At 38.9% G+C, this 18,709-nt stretch overlaps 1 protein-coding gene across 1 annotated transcript; it reads right to left on the bottom strand.

Moving 5' to 3' along the window:
* Window positions 1–151: 151 nt before the first annotated feature.
* Window positions 152–16,608, bottom strand: hpse (heparanase). The gene is made up of 12 exons (XM_062434327.1): window positions 16,240–16,608; window positions 13,871–13,992; window positions 12,979–13,107; window positions 11,886–12,059; window positions 9,969–10,140; window positions 8,933–8,980; window positions 8,063–8,156; window positions 7,875–7,981; window positions 5,466–5,580; window positions 4,292–4,413; window positions 3,323–3,469; window positions 152–1,085 (listed from the first exon to the last, which is right to left on the bottom strand). The coding sequence occupies exons 1-12, from the start codon at window positions 16,467–16,469 to the stop codon at window positions 917–919; spliced, it is 1,629 nt and encodes a 542-aa protein (XP_062290311.1). The 5' UTR covers window positions 16,470–16,608; the 3' UTR covers window positions 152–916.
* Window positions 16,609–18,709: the final 2,101 nt, after the last annotated feature.

Here is an 18,709-nt window from a genome sequence, read left to right as displayed (position 1 = left end):
TATATTGATGTCTGAAGGTTAATATTCCAGGTATTCATTTACTGCTATACAATCATATTTTGTGTTTAACTGTTTTTAAAGAGTTAAAGAGGACGAGAGGAGCAGATGTGAAGTGATTGGTTGAGTAATGGACACTGAAAAAATGTTGGAGAAAAAAACAAAACTTTATTTGAACATTTCTGACAAAATGCAAACTTTACAATATTTTCTATAAATAAACAAACTGCAGCATCAATTCAAAGAGAAACAGCACCAAACATATTTAAAGTGTGCAGTCTGTCAACCTGAGCTGAGGAGGTTTTAGTGTTGATCAACAGCTCGGTGTAATGTGACGGAGAGACAACGTCAGCGTGTCTCCGTCATCGTGTCTTCGTCATTGCGTCTAAGTCATCGCGTCCACGTCATCGCGTGTCTCCGTCATCGTGTCTCAGTCCTCGTGTGTCTCAATCCTCGCGTTTCCGTCATTGCGTCTTCGTCATCGTGTGTCTCTGTCATCGTGTGTCTCCGTCATCTTGTCTCCGTCATCGTGTCTCAGTCCTCGTGTCTCTGTCATCGTGTCTCCGTCATTGTGTGTCTCCGTCATCGTGTCTCAGTCCTCGTGTCTCCGTCATCGTGTCTTCGTCATTGTGTCTCCATCATCTTGTCTCCGTCATCGTGTCTCAATCCTCGCGTTTCCGTCATCGCGTCTTCGTCATCGCGTCTCTGTCATCGTGTGTCTCCGTCATTGTGTCTCCATCATCTTGTCTCCGTCATCGTGTCTCTGTCATCGCGTCTCCGTCATCGTGTCTCTTTCATTGTGTCTCCGTCATCGTGTCTCCGTCATCGTGTCTTCGTCATTGTGTCTCCATCATCGTGTCTCCGTCCTCGTGTCTCAGTCATTGTGTCTCAGTCAATCGTGTGTCTTCGGCATCGTGTCTCAGTGAAGTGTCCTGCAGGCGGCAGCTTGAGCTTCGGTGAGGACGAAGAAGGCCAGCGAATACGCAGGAAGCTGCAGATGTTCAGCAGCTGGCAGACGGACTCCTTTCAGGTCAGGAAGAGTTTCATCATCAACCATCTTCAACGTTTCTCCGTTGAGTCTCACAGACCTTCATAACAAACACAACATCAACAGATGAGCTTTGGCTTCTATATTCATGATCAAACTGCCTCCCAGTCAGTCAGCAACTATAACTGAACAACACTTATTAACGTAATATTAAATTTAGCAGCTTTATTGAACGATCTCTTCACTGATGCAAATTACTTTTATTTATGTTTCTGTGTAAATATTCATTCACTTTTTTCTGTTATCAATGTTTAAAGGATTCTATCATGTTGTTTTATTTGTTTGTAATTGATGTTATAACCTCTGATCTGTTATATTCTACTTTATTGTTCTTGACCTACTTTAGAGCTGTGTAATCTTATGTATCTTATATAATCTGTTCTGTTTTATTGCTTTATGATGAACTTTGTAACATCTTTTTTAAAGTGCTATATATTATATTACTATAAGGACAACAAGCTAATGTTAATGACTTGTTGGTTAAAACTCAAACTACTGATGCTGAAGTCACTTAAAACTGAAGATTTGAGGCTCTGAGTCATTTAGAAAAGTAGTTTGAGTCAAACAGTTAAACAGTTTCATGTTGAGGTGACGGAGGTTAAATGAAACTAAGTAGAGTTTCACATCTGGAAGGAACCAAGTGGACTAAACAAAGGGGGGGCGGGGGGGTTGTGAGTTAAATACCAATAAAAACATCCAGAAAATAGACTTTTTTTAACAACAACAATGCTTATAAATAACCATCAATGTATAAATGAATGATTAATCCTAAATCTTTACTGTGTAGACGATGCATTTGCAGCCACATTATGTTTTATTATATACTATTATTATCTACGGTATCCATGGCAACTAAAGCATGACTCAAGTGTCTGAGGTTGAAGGAGGTTAAAGACTTTCTTAGAGTCCTCGTTAAATATTAAACATGTGACTCGCACCGTGTGTTGACTTTTTCAATATTTGCTGTAATCCAACGTGTTCATACGACACACACACACACACACACACACACACACACACACACACACACACACACACACACACACACACACACACACACACACACACACACACACACACACACACACACACACACACACACACACACACACACACACACACACACACACACACAGAGTAAACTCTGCTCTCCAGTTTAAATGTTTATTAACCACTCTGACCAATCTGAGACTATAAAACACTTCCTGTTAATATAACCAGAACTGAATTAATGTGATTAATGTGTCCTTATACTTTAAGGTTTTTTAGACATTTCATGTTTTAGGAAGTGTTGGATCATTTTCCCTAAAGGAGTTTTTCATTATTTTAATTTTTAAGTTGGAAAAAAACCTTATCTTCTTATCTTACTTATCTTCATCAGTAAAGGTGAATTTAAAGCAGTCACTTCAGTAAAAGTGATGCATAAACAAGGTTTTAAATGTCATTCCACCACATTATTATTCTGTTTTATATAAAAAAACGAAGCAAACTTTACATTAAATTATCGTGCCAAACAAAAACACTACTGCTCAAACTCGCCTGATTGAAACAGTACAAAATACTATACTACTATACTAAACTACTTTTCTTGCAAGTAAATTTGCCAACAGGTTCAGCAAAGGTTTTCTTGACATTAGCATAAAAATCTCATCACAATCAAACACGATCCAGCCTTTAAACTAGTCTTAAAAGAGTTGGATTTAAACCTGATTAGCTTCATATAAGAAATGAACAGTCAGAATTAAAGTTAAAGATGTTAAAAACCAGATTATTCGGCTTTGGCAGTAACCAGAGCTGACCTTATAATATGGCTCAGTTTACTAAATATAATACTTTAATTGTGTTTTTAATATAAGCAAAACGATTTTGTTTCCTCATCACAGAGATAACCTCATTACTCAATTTTCAGACTTATTTCTTGTCACTTAAAGCTGAAAAACAGACTGAATATCTTACTGAGACAAAATTAAGACCAGTTATATTCAAACAAGTCTAATAAGCTACAGAGCAGATGGTGTTTGTGTTTGATAAGATAAAAAAGAGGTTTAATCATCCTAGAATAATAAAATAAGATATTATAACTTTCCAGAAACTGCATAAAGATAACTGCAAACATTCAGCACAGAAGCAAAGTTGTGAGTCTTCTTGCCTCAGAGATTCTTTCATATTAACACTAAGTGATAAAACGTGACTTTTCACATGACGCGAGGGGGGGGGGGGGGGGGTGTTCAGGCTAACTCAGAGATAAATGGTTATATTGAGGGAGCGCTGAGGCACCTGGAGTAGAGGCCTTCCTCTCCCGGCTGCTCAGACTGAAGAACAAAAGCTTCCACTGTGCTGGACGACGTGAGCGCCGGCACACAGATCCTGGCTGGCTTCTCATTCAGGTTCATGGATACCAGCGTGACTGCTCCGTCTCTGTAGCTGGGGAGGAAAATACAGGTTAATGCACAATGGGCCTGATTAACTAAAGGTCTGCGTGTGTAAAAACGTGTGCAACCTTGACATCACCCGCAAAATATGTGCAAGCACTGAGGTTTGCGTCTTTCAACTGTGCAAGATAATACACACTGTCCATTTAGTACGTTTACCATAATGAACGTAATATCAGTAGTTTACCGTAATGAATGTAATATCAGTAGTTTACCGTAATGAATGTAACTTGAGGCGTTTTAACCTCAGTGTGCAAAATACAGGGAGGAGAAAATGTAAATATGTTATTTAGCATGCGCATTGTGATTTACCAAACCTGAAGGTAATGTTGCTGACGGTAACTGCGTCTATAAATAATAAGTTTGAAGGACAGGTATTAACCTGCTGTTACCATGGAGACGAGGAGACGGAGACACAATGACAGAATACAAACAGGGTGGAGTTTTTCCACCTGTGTTAATATTTTTGGAATATTTGTGGTTTTACTAACAGCATTGACTTTATCACTAATACTCTCCCATATGTGGGTTTTTCTGGTAATATTAGTTTTTGTTATAACTCAATATATTAGTTAACCTCTTCCACTAGAACCTGATCACATTTCATTTTGCGCTTGCAGCTTTCTGCTCGTCCAAACTCTCCATTAAGACACAAAACCCTCATTTAAATACTGCTGTCTGCACCTGTTGCACCTGTTTTCATTTAGTTATTCTTAGTAGATCACCTGCAAAACGCACGCAAACGAAACACGCAATCTATTGCACTGTGCACGTAAATCAGGCCCAATGTGACTGGCAGATAAATCAGCAGTACCTCTTCCTGTTGGCACAGTGCAGATACAGCCTCACTCTTTTACTTCGGCCCAAAGAAAAAGCTTCGATCTTCAAAACCTCCGGTCCAACGAGCCTCTTATAGAGAAGAGACAACCAGTAATCCTAAAAGAAGACACATGACACAGTTAGAGAGTCTGTGGTCGGAAAGTATGAACCACGACAAGAAGAGTAAAATAAAATAAATATTCAGATATTTAACTTAAAGTGATTTTTTTGCACTTTGAGGCCACAAGCTGTAAAAACAACATCTGACATACTTCTAACGTAGCTGTGGTTAACAAATATCTACCTAAAAAACTGTCGATAATTTTAGGTGTTCCTCAAGGATCTATTCTTGGTCCTTTACATATTAAATATTTGTGCCGATAGGTTGTTCTGAAATGGTGAAGGGTGCTGAAACCTTACTGATCTGATATTGAGTTAAGGCGACTAAAACTACTCAGTTGAAGCTTTATTACTTATTTTTTGCCACTTTTGGGACAATGCAACGAGCTGTAACACAACCTCTGACTCTGTTTTGACTGTTCCTTCTTTCCTCCCTTCCTTCCTTCCGTCTGTCCTTCCTTCCTTCCTCCCTCCTTCTCTCTTTCTTTCCTTCCTCCATCCCCCTTTCTTCCTTCCTTCCTTCTGTCCTTCCTTCCTTCCACCTTCCTTCCTTCCTTCTTTCCTCCGTCCCTCCTTCCTTCCTCCCTTCCTTCCTTGACTCGAGGACAACAGGAGGGTTAATAGCGTATAAAGCAGCTGTGGTTAATATGATAGAAAATATCCACTTAAACATTGTGAATAATGACTTGTGGTGATCTGTTCTTGGTCCTTTTATATTTTAAATGTACCTGCTCATATGTAGGTTGTAGCTTTTTCTGATCTGACACATTTCTAGTAAAGTTGTGGTTGAGTGAGATGCAACTAAAACTTTACTTTGACAGATACAATATGTCCCTCTGAAATGGAATAGAAGTAGCATAAATGGAAATACCCGAGGAAAGTTCCACAAAAATGTACAACGCTACCTTAAATTACACGATTAACTTTAACACAAACACAAAATGACATTTCCTAAAAGGTTACAAACTCATCTGGTGTCAAACTTCTGCTGCAAAATTGCTGAATTTAAAAAACATTTAAAGATGCAGTTATATTTGATAAAAGCTCACAGGAAGTGGATCCAGGTTTTCGTCGACCAGGTGGTAACTCCCAGAGCCGACGAACACCTGCCTCATCACCACGTCCAGGCCCAGTCTGGCTGCTAGTCCTAATTTATCCAACCACCTGTGGAAAGCACACATTCACACCTCTGAAACATGAACTTAACACTATTATACATCATGTTCATTTAATACCCCATTTAAGACAGTATGCTGGAATATTGGGTATATATTAAATCTTAATACCCTACTAAATTATACCTGCATTGGGTATATATTATCTCTTGATATCCTACTAAATTACACCTGCATTGGGTATATATTATCTCTTGATATCCTACTACATTATACCTGCATTGTGAGCTATCAGCAGGACTGGTTTCAGGTTGGTCATGGGACCGGGGCTGCTGATTAATCAGTAAACTCAATCAGTGTCATGTAGTAGGTTAAAGAGAAGCTCCTGTGTTCCCTTCAGCTCCCTAAATCACTGTTAATGTGATACGTGCTTCTTAGTTGTTTTTCAGAAAGAAAAAAAAAAATCCACGACCTACGAAATCCAGCAAAGAAAAGTTCTCACATTCAGGACCAGGAAGTGTGTCAGTGTTTACATCTGTACACATACAAGCAGCTGTGCTCAGAGAGATCTGTGTGGAAGGTCAAACTAACATTATGGACCAAACTACTAATCGATTCATTGAGAAAATAACTTAACTCTGACTTTTAAACCTGGTTATAAGAACTATAATCTTTAGTAAGGATTTCACTTTTTAAGCACTTTTGCCAATAAATCTGTTTCAGAGATCTTATAGAAGCAGTTATACAGTAATCAAGTTTCAGTTATAGCTCAGTGATAGATAAGTGTTGGTAAGATGATGAATTCATAAATCAGTTAAACTAGTTTTAAAAGCAGCATCAGGTTTGTTAAAATGTACATTTAGTATTTTTGTTGGTATTATAGGAGATAAATTCAGACTGAACTCAGCGGCTCCGTAGCAGCAAGACATCATGGAGGTCTGTAGCAGCAAGACATCATGGAGGTCCGAGTTACGCCCAGTTCAATATAATCAATATATTAAAGTAAGACTAGTAAAGTAAGACTGAATGCTCCTGAAAATGTCAAATGGTGTAACCACAAAAGAATGATAAATATTACATATTTTATCACCTACAGTGTATTTAAGTGGACTTATACTAATAATGACTTCATTTAAAACATGTAAATGTTTCCTGATCTCCATGGTAACCCAGATGAAATGTAATATTTAAACAATTGTATTCCATTACCTTTATTTAATATAAAGTTATAATGTAAGATCATGCCAAACTAGTTGATATGGTGTTTTATTGACAATTTACTGTTTTTAAGCAAGTTGAATTATTTGATACAAAGTTTTTATGGTTACACCACTTAGACATTTTTGCCATAATCCTCTAATATATTCTCTCAAAATGGATTAAAAGCAGAAATTTGATGCTGGGTCCACAAAAAAAGAATGTGTGCAAGTTATTCATACGTTTATTTTCACATTTTAACCCTTTAAATTTAAACTAAACCACATGGAGACTAAAAATACCTCACTGACCCTAAAATAAAAGTTATAATATATCAAATTCCAGTTTAAATGTTTCTGCTTCAACAACAAACTGAGACTTTAGAAAACAACAGGCAGTAAAAGTCTCAGCTCCATGAAACCTGTTTGACTTCAATGAATCTGGATTAAATCCTGAAGCCTGAGACAGAGAGCGACCTCCAGTTTAATCTTCTTTATGTTGCATTTGCTCCCATTTCAACCATTATAAATCCAAAGAATCTCTTTCAAAGATTAAACATGGAGCCTGCCTCTGTGACTGGTTTCTGCTGCTTGGACACACAGCTGCAGCTCTCCTACAGAGAACACAGTACTTCTGTCTCTTCTTCAGACACAGACCATGGTTGTGCTCTTCCTGCTTTTGGTAAATGGTGCAATGCTAATTTATCTCGACCTAAACGTATCCAAAACTAAAAAAGGAACTGATCACTGATTTCAGGGAAAAACAGCAGCAAACACAAAGCAAGTATCATAAATGGCATTGAGGTGGAAATCGTTGATAATAAGTATCCAGGCGGGGAGTTCCGGTCCTCTGAAATGAGGCCAACGGGGAAGTAACTTAAAACTGCATTCTATCAAAAGGCCACCAGGGGCCGACCGTTTTGGTGTCAAAAGGACAAGAATCCCTGTTTTTATTTTTCCCAGCATGCACCTGAAATGTTCAAGATGGCGCTGCTCAGATCCGATACTATTGGCCTCCGAGAAGCAGTCCACAAACCAATGGGTGACGTCACGGATATTACATCCATTTCTTATATACAGTCTATGGTTTATTTGTGTAACTGAATTAGCCTCTGTGATAAATGAAATAATCTGAATCTAAACTCACATGAATCCAGCGACGAACGTGTCCGACAGTCCTAAAGCTCCTCCTCCGTAGGCTGAGCTCGTCTCTCCGAGCCAAACCGACTTCCCCGGAGACGCCAGCTTCACTTTCTGCAACACAGATCCACGTTTACATAACATAATATAAACATAAAATCACAGCTTTCATTCACTTCATCTGCACATTATTACCTCCAGGACTTCATTGGTCTTTAAGGTCAGAGTGTCAAAAACTTCTGGATCCAGAAAATCCTCCAACGATGTGTCTCTTCCATTCACATAATAACTAAACATTAAAAATAAAGAATATTTAGGAACAAAAGCAAAGGTTGAACAAGGTTTCCATCAAAAATCACCAAAATAAAACATGGTGAATATTTGTCTCCATTCTGTCTTGTTTATGTGAATATTAAGAAATAAACTGATTCTCCAGTTGGTGAGTTTTAACGTTGCAGAAGAAGAAACACAACAAGATGACGTCATTAACGGAGCGGCAGTCAAAGCTCAAACGATGGAAAACATGATGAAAATGTGACATTTCTGTTAGTTTTGGCGCTTTTCCACTACACAGTTCCAGCACGACTCGACTCGGCTCGGAAGGGAGGAAGGAAGGAAGGACGGAGGAAAGAAGGAAGGAAGGAAGGAAGGTAGAAGGGACAGAGAAAGGAAAAGAGGAAGGGAGGAAGGAGGAAAGAAAGAGAGAAGGAGGGAGGGAGGAAGGAAAGGAAGGAAGGAAGGAAGGAGGTAAGGAAAGAAGCAGGGAGGGAGGGAGGAAGGAAGGACAGAAGGAAGGGGGATGGAAGAAGGAAAGAAGGAAGGGAGGAAAGAGAGAGGAAGGAAAGAAAGAGAGAAGGAGGGAGGGAGGAAGGATAGACGGAGGGAAGGAAGGGAGGAAGGAAGGAAGCGAGTAAAGAAGGAACAGTCAAAACAGACGGGGTCAATTTGACCTGGGAGGACGACATGAAGGTTAAACATGTTTGTATTCACTGAACCAGGAACAACTGATGAATTTCTCGTCTTGTTTTCTGAAACATATGAATAAAAACCAGACAGTAAACTCACTGGTGCCAGGTGCAGGCGTCCACTGCATCTGCTCCACTCTGCAGAAACCTACAGAGAGGACATAGCATTGTTAGAGAAGGATGAAGGAAATGTTTTAAAGCACATCTCAGCTGTAGAGTTTCCTGCTGCAGTAGATTAAAATCATTCATACAACAGCAAACAGATTAAAAACACTTCTGGAGCTGAAAATGGAGTCAAGTCTGCAGCTGTGATTCAATTTGAGCAGAGATTCACTGCTTAGTTCAACTCAGCTGCTTTTCAGTCACATGTTCTGTTTAAAGTCTTCGTCCACTCAGAAACCTGACTGTGCACAATGAAGCATGTGCAGAGTGGTTTAAGATCACTTTGGTTGTTTTTGTTGCTGTAAAGATTAATTGAGATGATTGAAAGTGTCTCTGAGTTTAACCTGCAGGATTTATAGAAGCAGAAGAAATCTGCACACTGTAGCTCCCAATGCAGGTAGAGTTTAATGTGCTATGTTATCTACTGATCTCCTATTTAACTATACCTGCATTAGGAGCATTTTACTGCCTTTACAGATTTAGTTTTGTTATCCAGCAGCTGTTTTTTAAATTCCAGATGTAATACTACATAACCTGCAGGATTTATGACATCATGATTATTTGGAGCCAATCGTGGTCCAATATGATAGAAGTAGATATTTACATGAACATTTTTTGGGTAAAAACTGCATCAGACATAAATCTCTATGTTTAAAATATGTCTGGATCTTAATACAGATGTTTATAAAAGTGTCCAGCTGTCAGCTCTCTGCAGTGATGTTTAATTTTAACACTAAGAATTCAGTAATTATTCAATCTCATTTTTTTTAGTATTCAGTAGTTTATAAGATTTAAATATTATGACCATTTTTTACTTCTATATCTGAGTCACATCTGTAAACTATACTAGAAATAAGAACAAATTCTAATATACAGGGTGGAAAATTAAAGAAACATCCAATAAAAGAATCACAATAAGTCCTGCTGACACAGTGATGAGTTTTAGGGTTACACAGTGACATCGTGTCTCTCACCCCTCCAGTAAATCCACCCGGTGGTCTCGCGGCTGGCCCACGTCCGGCCCGTAAAGCCCGGTGTTCTGGTACAGTTTGGATTCTGACATCATCTCTCTGAGACGAGTGAAATCCAGACCGAGCTGATATCCGTCCACACGAATACCCGCCTTCTTCTCAAAGCTGTTCGGTTCTGAGCACAAACACACGACGGCAGAGTCACAGTCACTTTGATGAAGATTTTAAAAATATGAAGAATTTGAGGAGTGACAAGTAGGAAGAGAAATACTGCAGGAAAAATACTACTGCAGTAAAAGTACATAACATAGTCTGCTGCAGTGCTGCAAAAAATACATATTCAGGGACTTAAAGAGAAAGAAGCAGAGTGAATTTCTTACTTATTAAACTAAACACGATCGTTTGAAACGTTACTCATTAAGTTAAACTAAGTTAATAAACGTTAAAATTAGATTAAAACTTTAAAATGTGCTTAACAAGTAAAAGCAGTGGTTGAAGAAATACTTAGAAGTATTGATAGTTTTACTGCAGTATTATGAGTGATGTAGTATGCAGTATTACAGTAAAAGTACTGCAGTATTATGAGTGATGTAGTATGAAGTATTACAGTAAAGTACTGCAGTATTATAGTGATGTAGTATGCAGTATTACAGTAAAAGTACTGCAGTATTATGAGTTTATTTTTATCTCTGAAATGATTTAGGTGCTTTTTGCATCTGCTGTAATATTAAACTACGTCCATCTATTAAAGACAAACACACATAAACTCTTTTATTCATCCTCTGCTCATTAAAGCATCTTCATCTCTACTTTCTTTTCTTTTATTCACAGTGGTATTAAAACGGCGCCGTCTCTTATCTGACTTTCTTTTCACTTCCTTGTTTGCTTACAGTTCATTATATCACCTCTCAGCGCACACAGGAAGTCATTCTATGGTGTTTTATGAGCCGGGGAGACAGTTAGTGTTGTGAACTGTGGTTTCCTTTGAACAGTGACTCTAAGGACCAACAGGAAGTTAAAGTCTTTCATCAGAAATGAGCCGACTGATGTGAAACAGGTGAAGTTCCTTTATTCTCAGTTTGTGATTCAAACAACGAGACGCAGCGATGTTCCTTCAGTTAGATTAAAGGTTTATTCTCACTTTCTTTCCCCAAATGTTCAAATAAAACCCAACTTCCACTTTTCCTTTTTATTGTTTTATTGTCCTGAATAACAGTTTGAGGTACTTGTACTTTACTGTAGTACAGTTTGAGGTACTTGTACTTTATTTTAGTACAGTTTGAGGTACTTGTACTTTACTGTAGTACAGTTTGAGGTACTTGTACTTTACTGTAGTACAGTTTGAGGTACTAGTACTTTACTGTAGTACAGTTTGAGGTACTAGTACTTTACTGTATTACAGTTTGAGGTACTTGGTGTGTAGTCGGCTCACATTTCAGATGTCTATGAGTTGTTAACAGCTCCACCAAATAGTGATTTTTCCCTCTAAACTTCTCACATGCTTTCATTTCAATAAACTCGTATCAGAACTTAGTTTTTTCTTCTTTCCTCTCCCATTAATCATCTCACCACCCCTCACATTTATCTGCTGACCCTTTGGAGGGGCCCCACCCCTAGGTTGGGAACCACTGGACTAAACTAGCTAACTGTATATAAAGTAGTGTAAACTAGCTCCACCTCCAGCAGCTACAACAGTAACATGCTGCTCTAACACTGATGCTTCACTATTAATAATCTAATGATGTCATAATAATAATATATCAGTCAGATTTGACACAATGGATAATATAACAAGCTGAAGATGACATCATGTACAGACTAACTGGTAAAGCTGGAATCAGGCTATTTTCCCTCTGATTGATAATGACGTAAACTATGAATCAGTTATTAAATGTTTTCTTATTAGTTCAGAAGGTTTACCGTTGCCGAGCTCCCAGGACATGTTGTACTGTCTGGACTCACAGTACTGCATCAGTGTGCGAGCGTTGCTGCTGTTCCAGCTGTTATCGGCCGTCCTGAGCAGAGCGTTCAGCCCGAAGATCAGATCCATCCCAGAGCAGTTAGTGAAGGAGTGCAGCAAGTCTACAGTGAACTCTGCCACAGGAGGAGGAAGAGGAAGAGGAGGATGAGGAGGAGGTAGTGGAGGAGGAAGAGGAAGAGAAAGAGGAGGAGGAGGAGGAGGAAGAGGAGGAGGAAGAGAAGGTAGAGGAGGAGGAGGAAGAGGAGGAGGAGAAGGAGGAAGAGGTAGTGGAGGAGTAAGAGAAGGAGAAGGAGGAAGAGGTAGTGGAAGATGAGGACGAGGAGGAGGAGGAGGAAGAGAAAGTGGAAGAAGAGGTAGTGGAGGAGGAGGAGGAGGAAGAGGAGGAGAGGGAGGGAAAGAGGAGGAGAAGGAGGAAGAGGTAGTGGAGGAGGAGGAGGAGGAGAAGAAGGAGGAGGAGGAAGAGGAAGAGGAGGAGGAGGAGGAAGTAGAGGAGGAGGAGGAGGAGGAGGAGGAGGAGGAGGAAGAGGAGGAGGAGGAGGAGAAGGAGGAGGAAGTAGAGGAGGAGGTAGTGGAGGAGAAGGAGAAGGAGGAGGAGGAGGTAGTGGAGGAGAAGGAGGAAGAGGAGGAGGAGGAGGAAGAGGAAGTAGAGGAGGAGGAGAAGGAGGAGGAGGTAGTGGAAGAGGAGGAGGAGGAGGAGGAAGAAGAGGTAGAAGAGGAGGAGGAGGAGGAGAATGAGGAGAAGGAGGAAGAGGTAGTGGAGGAGGGGGGAGGAGGAGGAAGAGGTAGAAGAGGAGGAGGAGGAAGAGGTAGAAGAGGAGGAGGAGGAGGAGGAGGAGGAGGAGGAGGAGGTGGAGGATAAGGAGGAGGAAGAGGTAGTGGAGGAGGAGGAGGAGGAATAGGTAGAAGAGGAGGAAGAGGAGGAGGATGAGGAGAAGGAGGAAGAGGTAGTGGAGGAGGAGGAGGAGGAGCACACACAGCAGGTCAGCGTACCTGTCAGAGCAGCAGACTCTCACCTGAACTTCAGACTCTCACCTGTGAACTTGAGTCGTTTATATTTCCTCTGCAGGTCTTCTCTCATCAGGACCGACTGCTGCTGAGTCCAGTCTCTCTTCAGCTTCTCCTCCAGCCATGACGGCAGCTGCAGCTCCTCACAGGATCGCTCTGACAACACATTTATATCATGTGAAGAACAGTCCTGAACACAACAGCTCGTTATAGTTTTTTAATCATACGCTCCGACCAGACTTACAGATGAAAATGAGCTCATCATTTATTTCTAGTGGAATATATTTTATAGTACAAACAATAAATAATAAAGATAAAGACTAACAACCGATTAAAATGAGCCTGTTAACATTTACAGCTCTTTAATGAGCTCTGTCTGTGTCTAATACATAAACATTGCCTTTTTTGGTGGTTTTATCTTAAAAAACTAAAAAGTTACACATTATTTTATATTTGATAACTAACAGACCTTACCAACACAGTGATGGGGTCAGTTTTGTCTTTGATGGTTAATTACTTCTTGTTATAATAAGTGAAACTCATTACAAGCCAAGACCTTAAGCTTCCGTTTAATATAGGAATGATTATTAAAAGATGTTTTGATGATCAGCAATTCTCACCAAGAGTAAAAAATGTGACAACCAACCCTGGTCTCCCCTATTTTTTGACTCATGCGTTTGTTGACTCATATTTTTGTTGACTCATATTTTTGTTGACTCATGTTGGATTTTACAGAGGAAGTGAAGGTTTGGAGGTTTGTCTGTGGTTGCTAAATGTTTACTGACAGGAAACAAACATCAGCTGATTTATCACGACATTATGACTCCACTGTGGAAGAGTTAAAATTAACATACTTTATATAAATAGTCGTATTCCAGTGTATGTGGTCCATGAGGATCAGTAAGTCATGTGGTGTTACCTGCATTGAACGTGCTGAGCCGATCATACTGAGGAGTGAACACCATGAAGTCTTGTCTGGTTCCTCCAAACCTCAGAAACGCCGGAGTTAAAGCTCGGGCCAACGTTCGGACCTTCGGAGCGCTGCAAAAAAAAAAAAAAAACGTGTTAAAATCTGAATCATAAAACACATAAATGATGCTTCTCTTCATATCTCAACACAAGCAGGACTTTCAGTGGAAGATACATAGTAATAACGAGGTTCCTGTTTCACTGATAGCAGATGAACTTTATAGAAGGCAGCTTGTAAAGAATTTAATATAAATGAAGATAAAATAAGAAAGAGGAAAAACATTTTAACTTGGACTGTGATCAATGTGTGTTTAGAAAAATTCATGTTGAGTATCGTGATCATAATATTCTGCTATAGATAGATAGATAGATAGATAGAGTTTAAAGTGTACCAGTTCAAGAAAACAGTTCTATCCAGGTTAGCCATCATCACCTGGCAGCAAAACCAGTTAATAAAAACACATTTCGTTGTATTTTACTCAAACAAACAGCCACATGTCCGCAGATAGAAGCTGGACAGTGCTGTGAGACACAAATAAGACAAAGTGCTGATAAACAGGAAGTTACTACAGCTGTCACACTGTGGATGAACAGGGAAGCTATCATGGACTTTGGGGTCGGGGCTGTTGAGGTTATTCTGACCTTTCCTAGTCGGAAAATCTGCCTTCAAGGGGGATTCCAGTTGAACTTCCGATTGGGGAACTTGTTGAGTACAAACAGCATGCACTATAAAACATCTGTCGTCTTGCACAATATATAAGTCAATGACCCCAAGATGGGCGACATTCCTAACGCGTCACCTGATGTGTTTTATCCAGTGATTTCTGTTCCTTTTATCAGCTGAGAAAAGAAAGAACGAGACATTTTTACTCGTTTCACTTCAGCGGCTATCAGCAAAAGTTTTGACGACTTTTGGTTGTGTCGTCTTTCTAATTTCATATTTTATTAGTCTCATACTTCAACAGCTGTATGTCAATGATCTTTTAAACTGACAAACATCATGTGTGTATTTCATGGTAAAGTTATTTATCTCTCACTGTTCTGTAATAAAGTCCTATAGAGGTCCAGTAGGAGGGTTTCTTGTCTTTTAGTAGTTTTTCTTATTAATAATCTACCACTGGTAACATTCCCAGTTAGATAGGGTAAAAATAAAGCTAAATGAAGTCTGCACTGAGCCACTACACCACTAAACCCGCCCTGCTGAAAGCTTATCTTGCTGCAATATCCACATAATTATCTTGTTGTTTTTGTTCCATTATAAAAAGATTCATTTAATCTGATAAACTGATGTTTTAAAGCACAACTCAAAAAAAAAAAGGCAAATCCAATTATTTTGACCCTCTGAGCTGCAGTGAACTAATTCATCACAATGTGAGATAATCTGAGCAGAGACTCACTCAGGAGTTCAGAGGGAATAAAAGCAGCTTTAGAGGAAAGTTAGAAACAGATCGCAGCACATTAACGAGCAGACAGGAAGGGTTTAGAGGAAATCCAGTTAAACAGCTGCTTCATATTTAACTCTTCATACTGTCACATAATTAGTCTCTTTACTCAAAGATTACTGAGCCGTTAATCCTCAATGAAGCTTTCAGAGCAGAGAGAGTTTATTCTTTAGTTTTTATCCTTGTTTTAACAGAAAGTCACATTAGATCCATAATGTGTTATATTAAACATAACATAACGGTGTCAAGTAATTATATTAAATGTGAAGAATGCAACTGTTCTTTTGGATAGATAGATAGATAGATAGATAGATAGATAGATAGGTAGATAGATAGATAGATAGATAGATAGATAGATAGATAGATAGATAGATAGATAGATAGGTAGATAGGTAGATAGATAGATAGATAGATAGATAGATAGATAGATAATAAACTACATAGATAGATAGATAGATAGATAGATAGATAGATAGATAGATAGATAGATAGATAGATAGATAGATAGATAGATAGATAGATAGATAGATAGATAGTGGTCCAACTGTCTGTTATATAAAACAGAACATAACAGTTTCGATTCATTATATCAAATGTGAAGAATGAAACGTTATTTCTGATTAAATATGCGACAGTTAAATGTTTAAATAGTTTACATGTGTCCATGTTTGTGTATTGTTGGTCACATGAGGAGAAGACAAAGTGTTCAGATGTGTTTTAACTTGTTTTTTCAGGCTGTTGAACTTTGAGTCTGACTGAAGATTAAAATCTAAACCACAGAGAGAAAGAAAGAAAGAAAGAAAGAAAGAAAGAAAGAAAGAAAGAAAGAAAGAAAGAAAGAAAGAAAGAAAGAAGAAAGAAAGAAAGAAAGACTCACCTTAGAAGGTACATGAACTTCTCCTCTGAAGCCAGGCTGGCATCGATGGTGACGGACAGAAAGCGAGGATCAACCCGGTGGACCAGCCGGGACAAGTCCACAGAAACACGCACCGATTCCCCAACAGACTCATCCGTGAGTCCCGGTGAACAGATCCCGGTAAAGTTAGAGAGGAATCCGTCAGTGATCCAGAGGAGAGCAGAGCAGATCAACACGAACTCAGACTTCATGTTTCAGACTCACACACTGTTACTGCTGCCGCTGCTGTTTGTTTGGACTCTGAAACACATGTGAGAGGAAACGCTTCCTGCTCTGCTTCCTCTCTGCGTTTTTACACCAGAACCGAAACATCTCCGGGACGAACCGGCTGGTAAGGACTCAATCACAACCGGACCGGATCGGACCGTGTATCCTGGATAATGAGGACCGGCTGAGCTAAACGTGAGGAGGCAGGGCCGGAACAAGAGCCGGTGGGGCCCCATAAAGTCCCCACCCCCAATGAATACCATACAATAGATATTTATTGTCATTGAAAGTGTACACCGAAACTAGGGCTGGGCGATTATGGCAAAAATCAAAATCACTATTAATTGAACTTTTAACCTCGATTACGATTAATGAACGATTATCTCCTCCCTTGATGAACAATTATGTATTTTCACAGTTTCTTTAGTTTTGTATTTTACACTGCTGCCCTCACACATGAGAATCTTTAGGGAGTGAAAATAATGATGTTTTAAGGTGTGACGCTGTGATTAATATCTAGTTTACTTGATTAGAACTATGTAAAGATCACGGTTTGGGTTCAAATGATCACTGGAGACAAGTTTTCAAATTCCTTAAAGATATGCAACCTTTATTGTCATGGCAACAGTGAACACCACCATTAATTGACATGAGCAAGATTAAGTCAATTAGAGTTTCTAAATGTCGGTTTCGATTATTTTTTCGATTAATTGCCCAGCCCTAACCGAAATGCTGTTTGAGCAGTCAATGCAGCATCAAAACTAAAAATAAGATAAAATAAGATATATGCACATCAAGTGCTTAAGCACACCTAATTTTGATCTCAGCACCCCTAAAAATAAATAAAAAATGATTGAATTTCTTTCCCCTAAAAATTATTTTATACAACTTTAATTATTTTGCGAAGCTGTCTGTTAGAGATGGTCCAGTAGGAGAGGAGGAGGGTTTCTTTTCTTGTAGTAGTTTTAATAATCTACCATTGGTAACATTCCCAGTTAGAAAGGGTAAAAATAAATCTAAATGAAGTCTTCACTGAGCCACCAAACCACTAAACCCGCCCTGCTTGAAAGCTCATCTTGCTGCAATATCCAGAGACAAACACTTATGCTACAGGTTCAAATGGTTTTATTTTAACAGGTCTATAATGTACTGTAATGTAGTTCTGTCTGTAAAATTAGTAATTTAGCAGAGGGCTTGAACATTAGCAGGGCTTTTTATGTCATATTGTCATTAGGAGCTGAGCCTCCCTAAAGGTCTGATCCTAGAATCGCCCCTAATGCCGTAATACAGACACACATACACACGAGCCAAGCACATCTCACCCATACGTGTGACCACATTCACATTCATACCCATAAAATGTGAAATATGGTGTAATGTGTAATATGGGGAAGAACAAGTGGCTGGTAGCTGTAGATGTAGATGTACAGGGTGTCCACAAAGTCTCTTTACAATTGATGAGATATGTTAATCAGATTTGTTCTTTCTATGGGGTTAAATGTTAAAGATATCGTGTATGGAACAAAGATACGAGACATCAACCTGAAGCCATTGATGAGGATCTGCTACAGACAACATGGTGAGAAATCCAGGACTGTCTTGAAGCTTCATGCAACTAATGGAGGCTCATATAGAGGTTATTAAATGAGGCAAAACAACTTCAATATCTACTCCTCATTGTGATCATTTCCAGAGGGACCAAACCACTACTTTTACTGTAATACTGCATACTACATCACTATAATACTGCAGTACTTTTACTGTAATACTGCATACTACATCACTCATAATACTGCAGTACTTTTACTGTAATACTGCATACTACATCACTCATAATACTGCATACTACATCACTCATTAATACTGCAGTACTTTTACTGTAATACTGCATACTACATCACTCATAATACTGCATACTACATCACTCATAATACTGCAGTACTTTTACTGTAATACTGCATACTACATCACTCATAATACTGCAGTACTTTTACTGTAATACTGCATACTACATCACTCATAATACTGCAGTACTTTTACTGTAATACTGCATACTACATCACTCATAATACTGCAGTACTTTTACTGTAATACTGCATACTACATCACTCATAATACTGCAGTACTTTTACTGTAATACTGCATACTACATCACTCATAATACTGCAGTACTTTTACTGTAATACTGCATACTACATCACTCATAATACTGCAGTACTTTTAC

Source organism: Scomber scombrus, chromosome 15 (assembly GCF_963691925.1).
Source record: "Scomber scombrus chromosome 15, fScoSco1.1, whole genome shotgun sequence".
NCBI classification, from domain to species: Eukaryota; Metazoa; Chordata; class Actinopteri; order Scombriformes; family Scombridae; genus Scomber; species Scomber scombrus.
The sequence above is the reverse complement of the archived record's forward strand: the minus strand, read 5'-3'. Positions and strand labels throughout refer to the sequence as shown.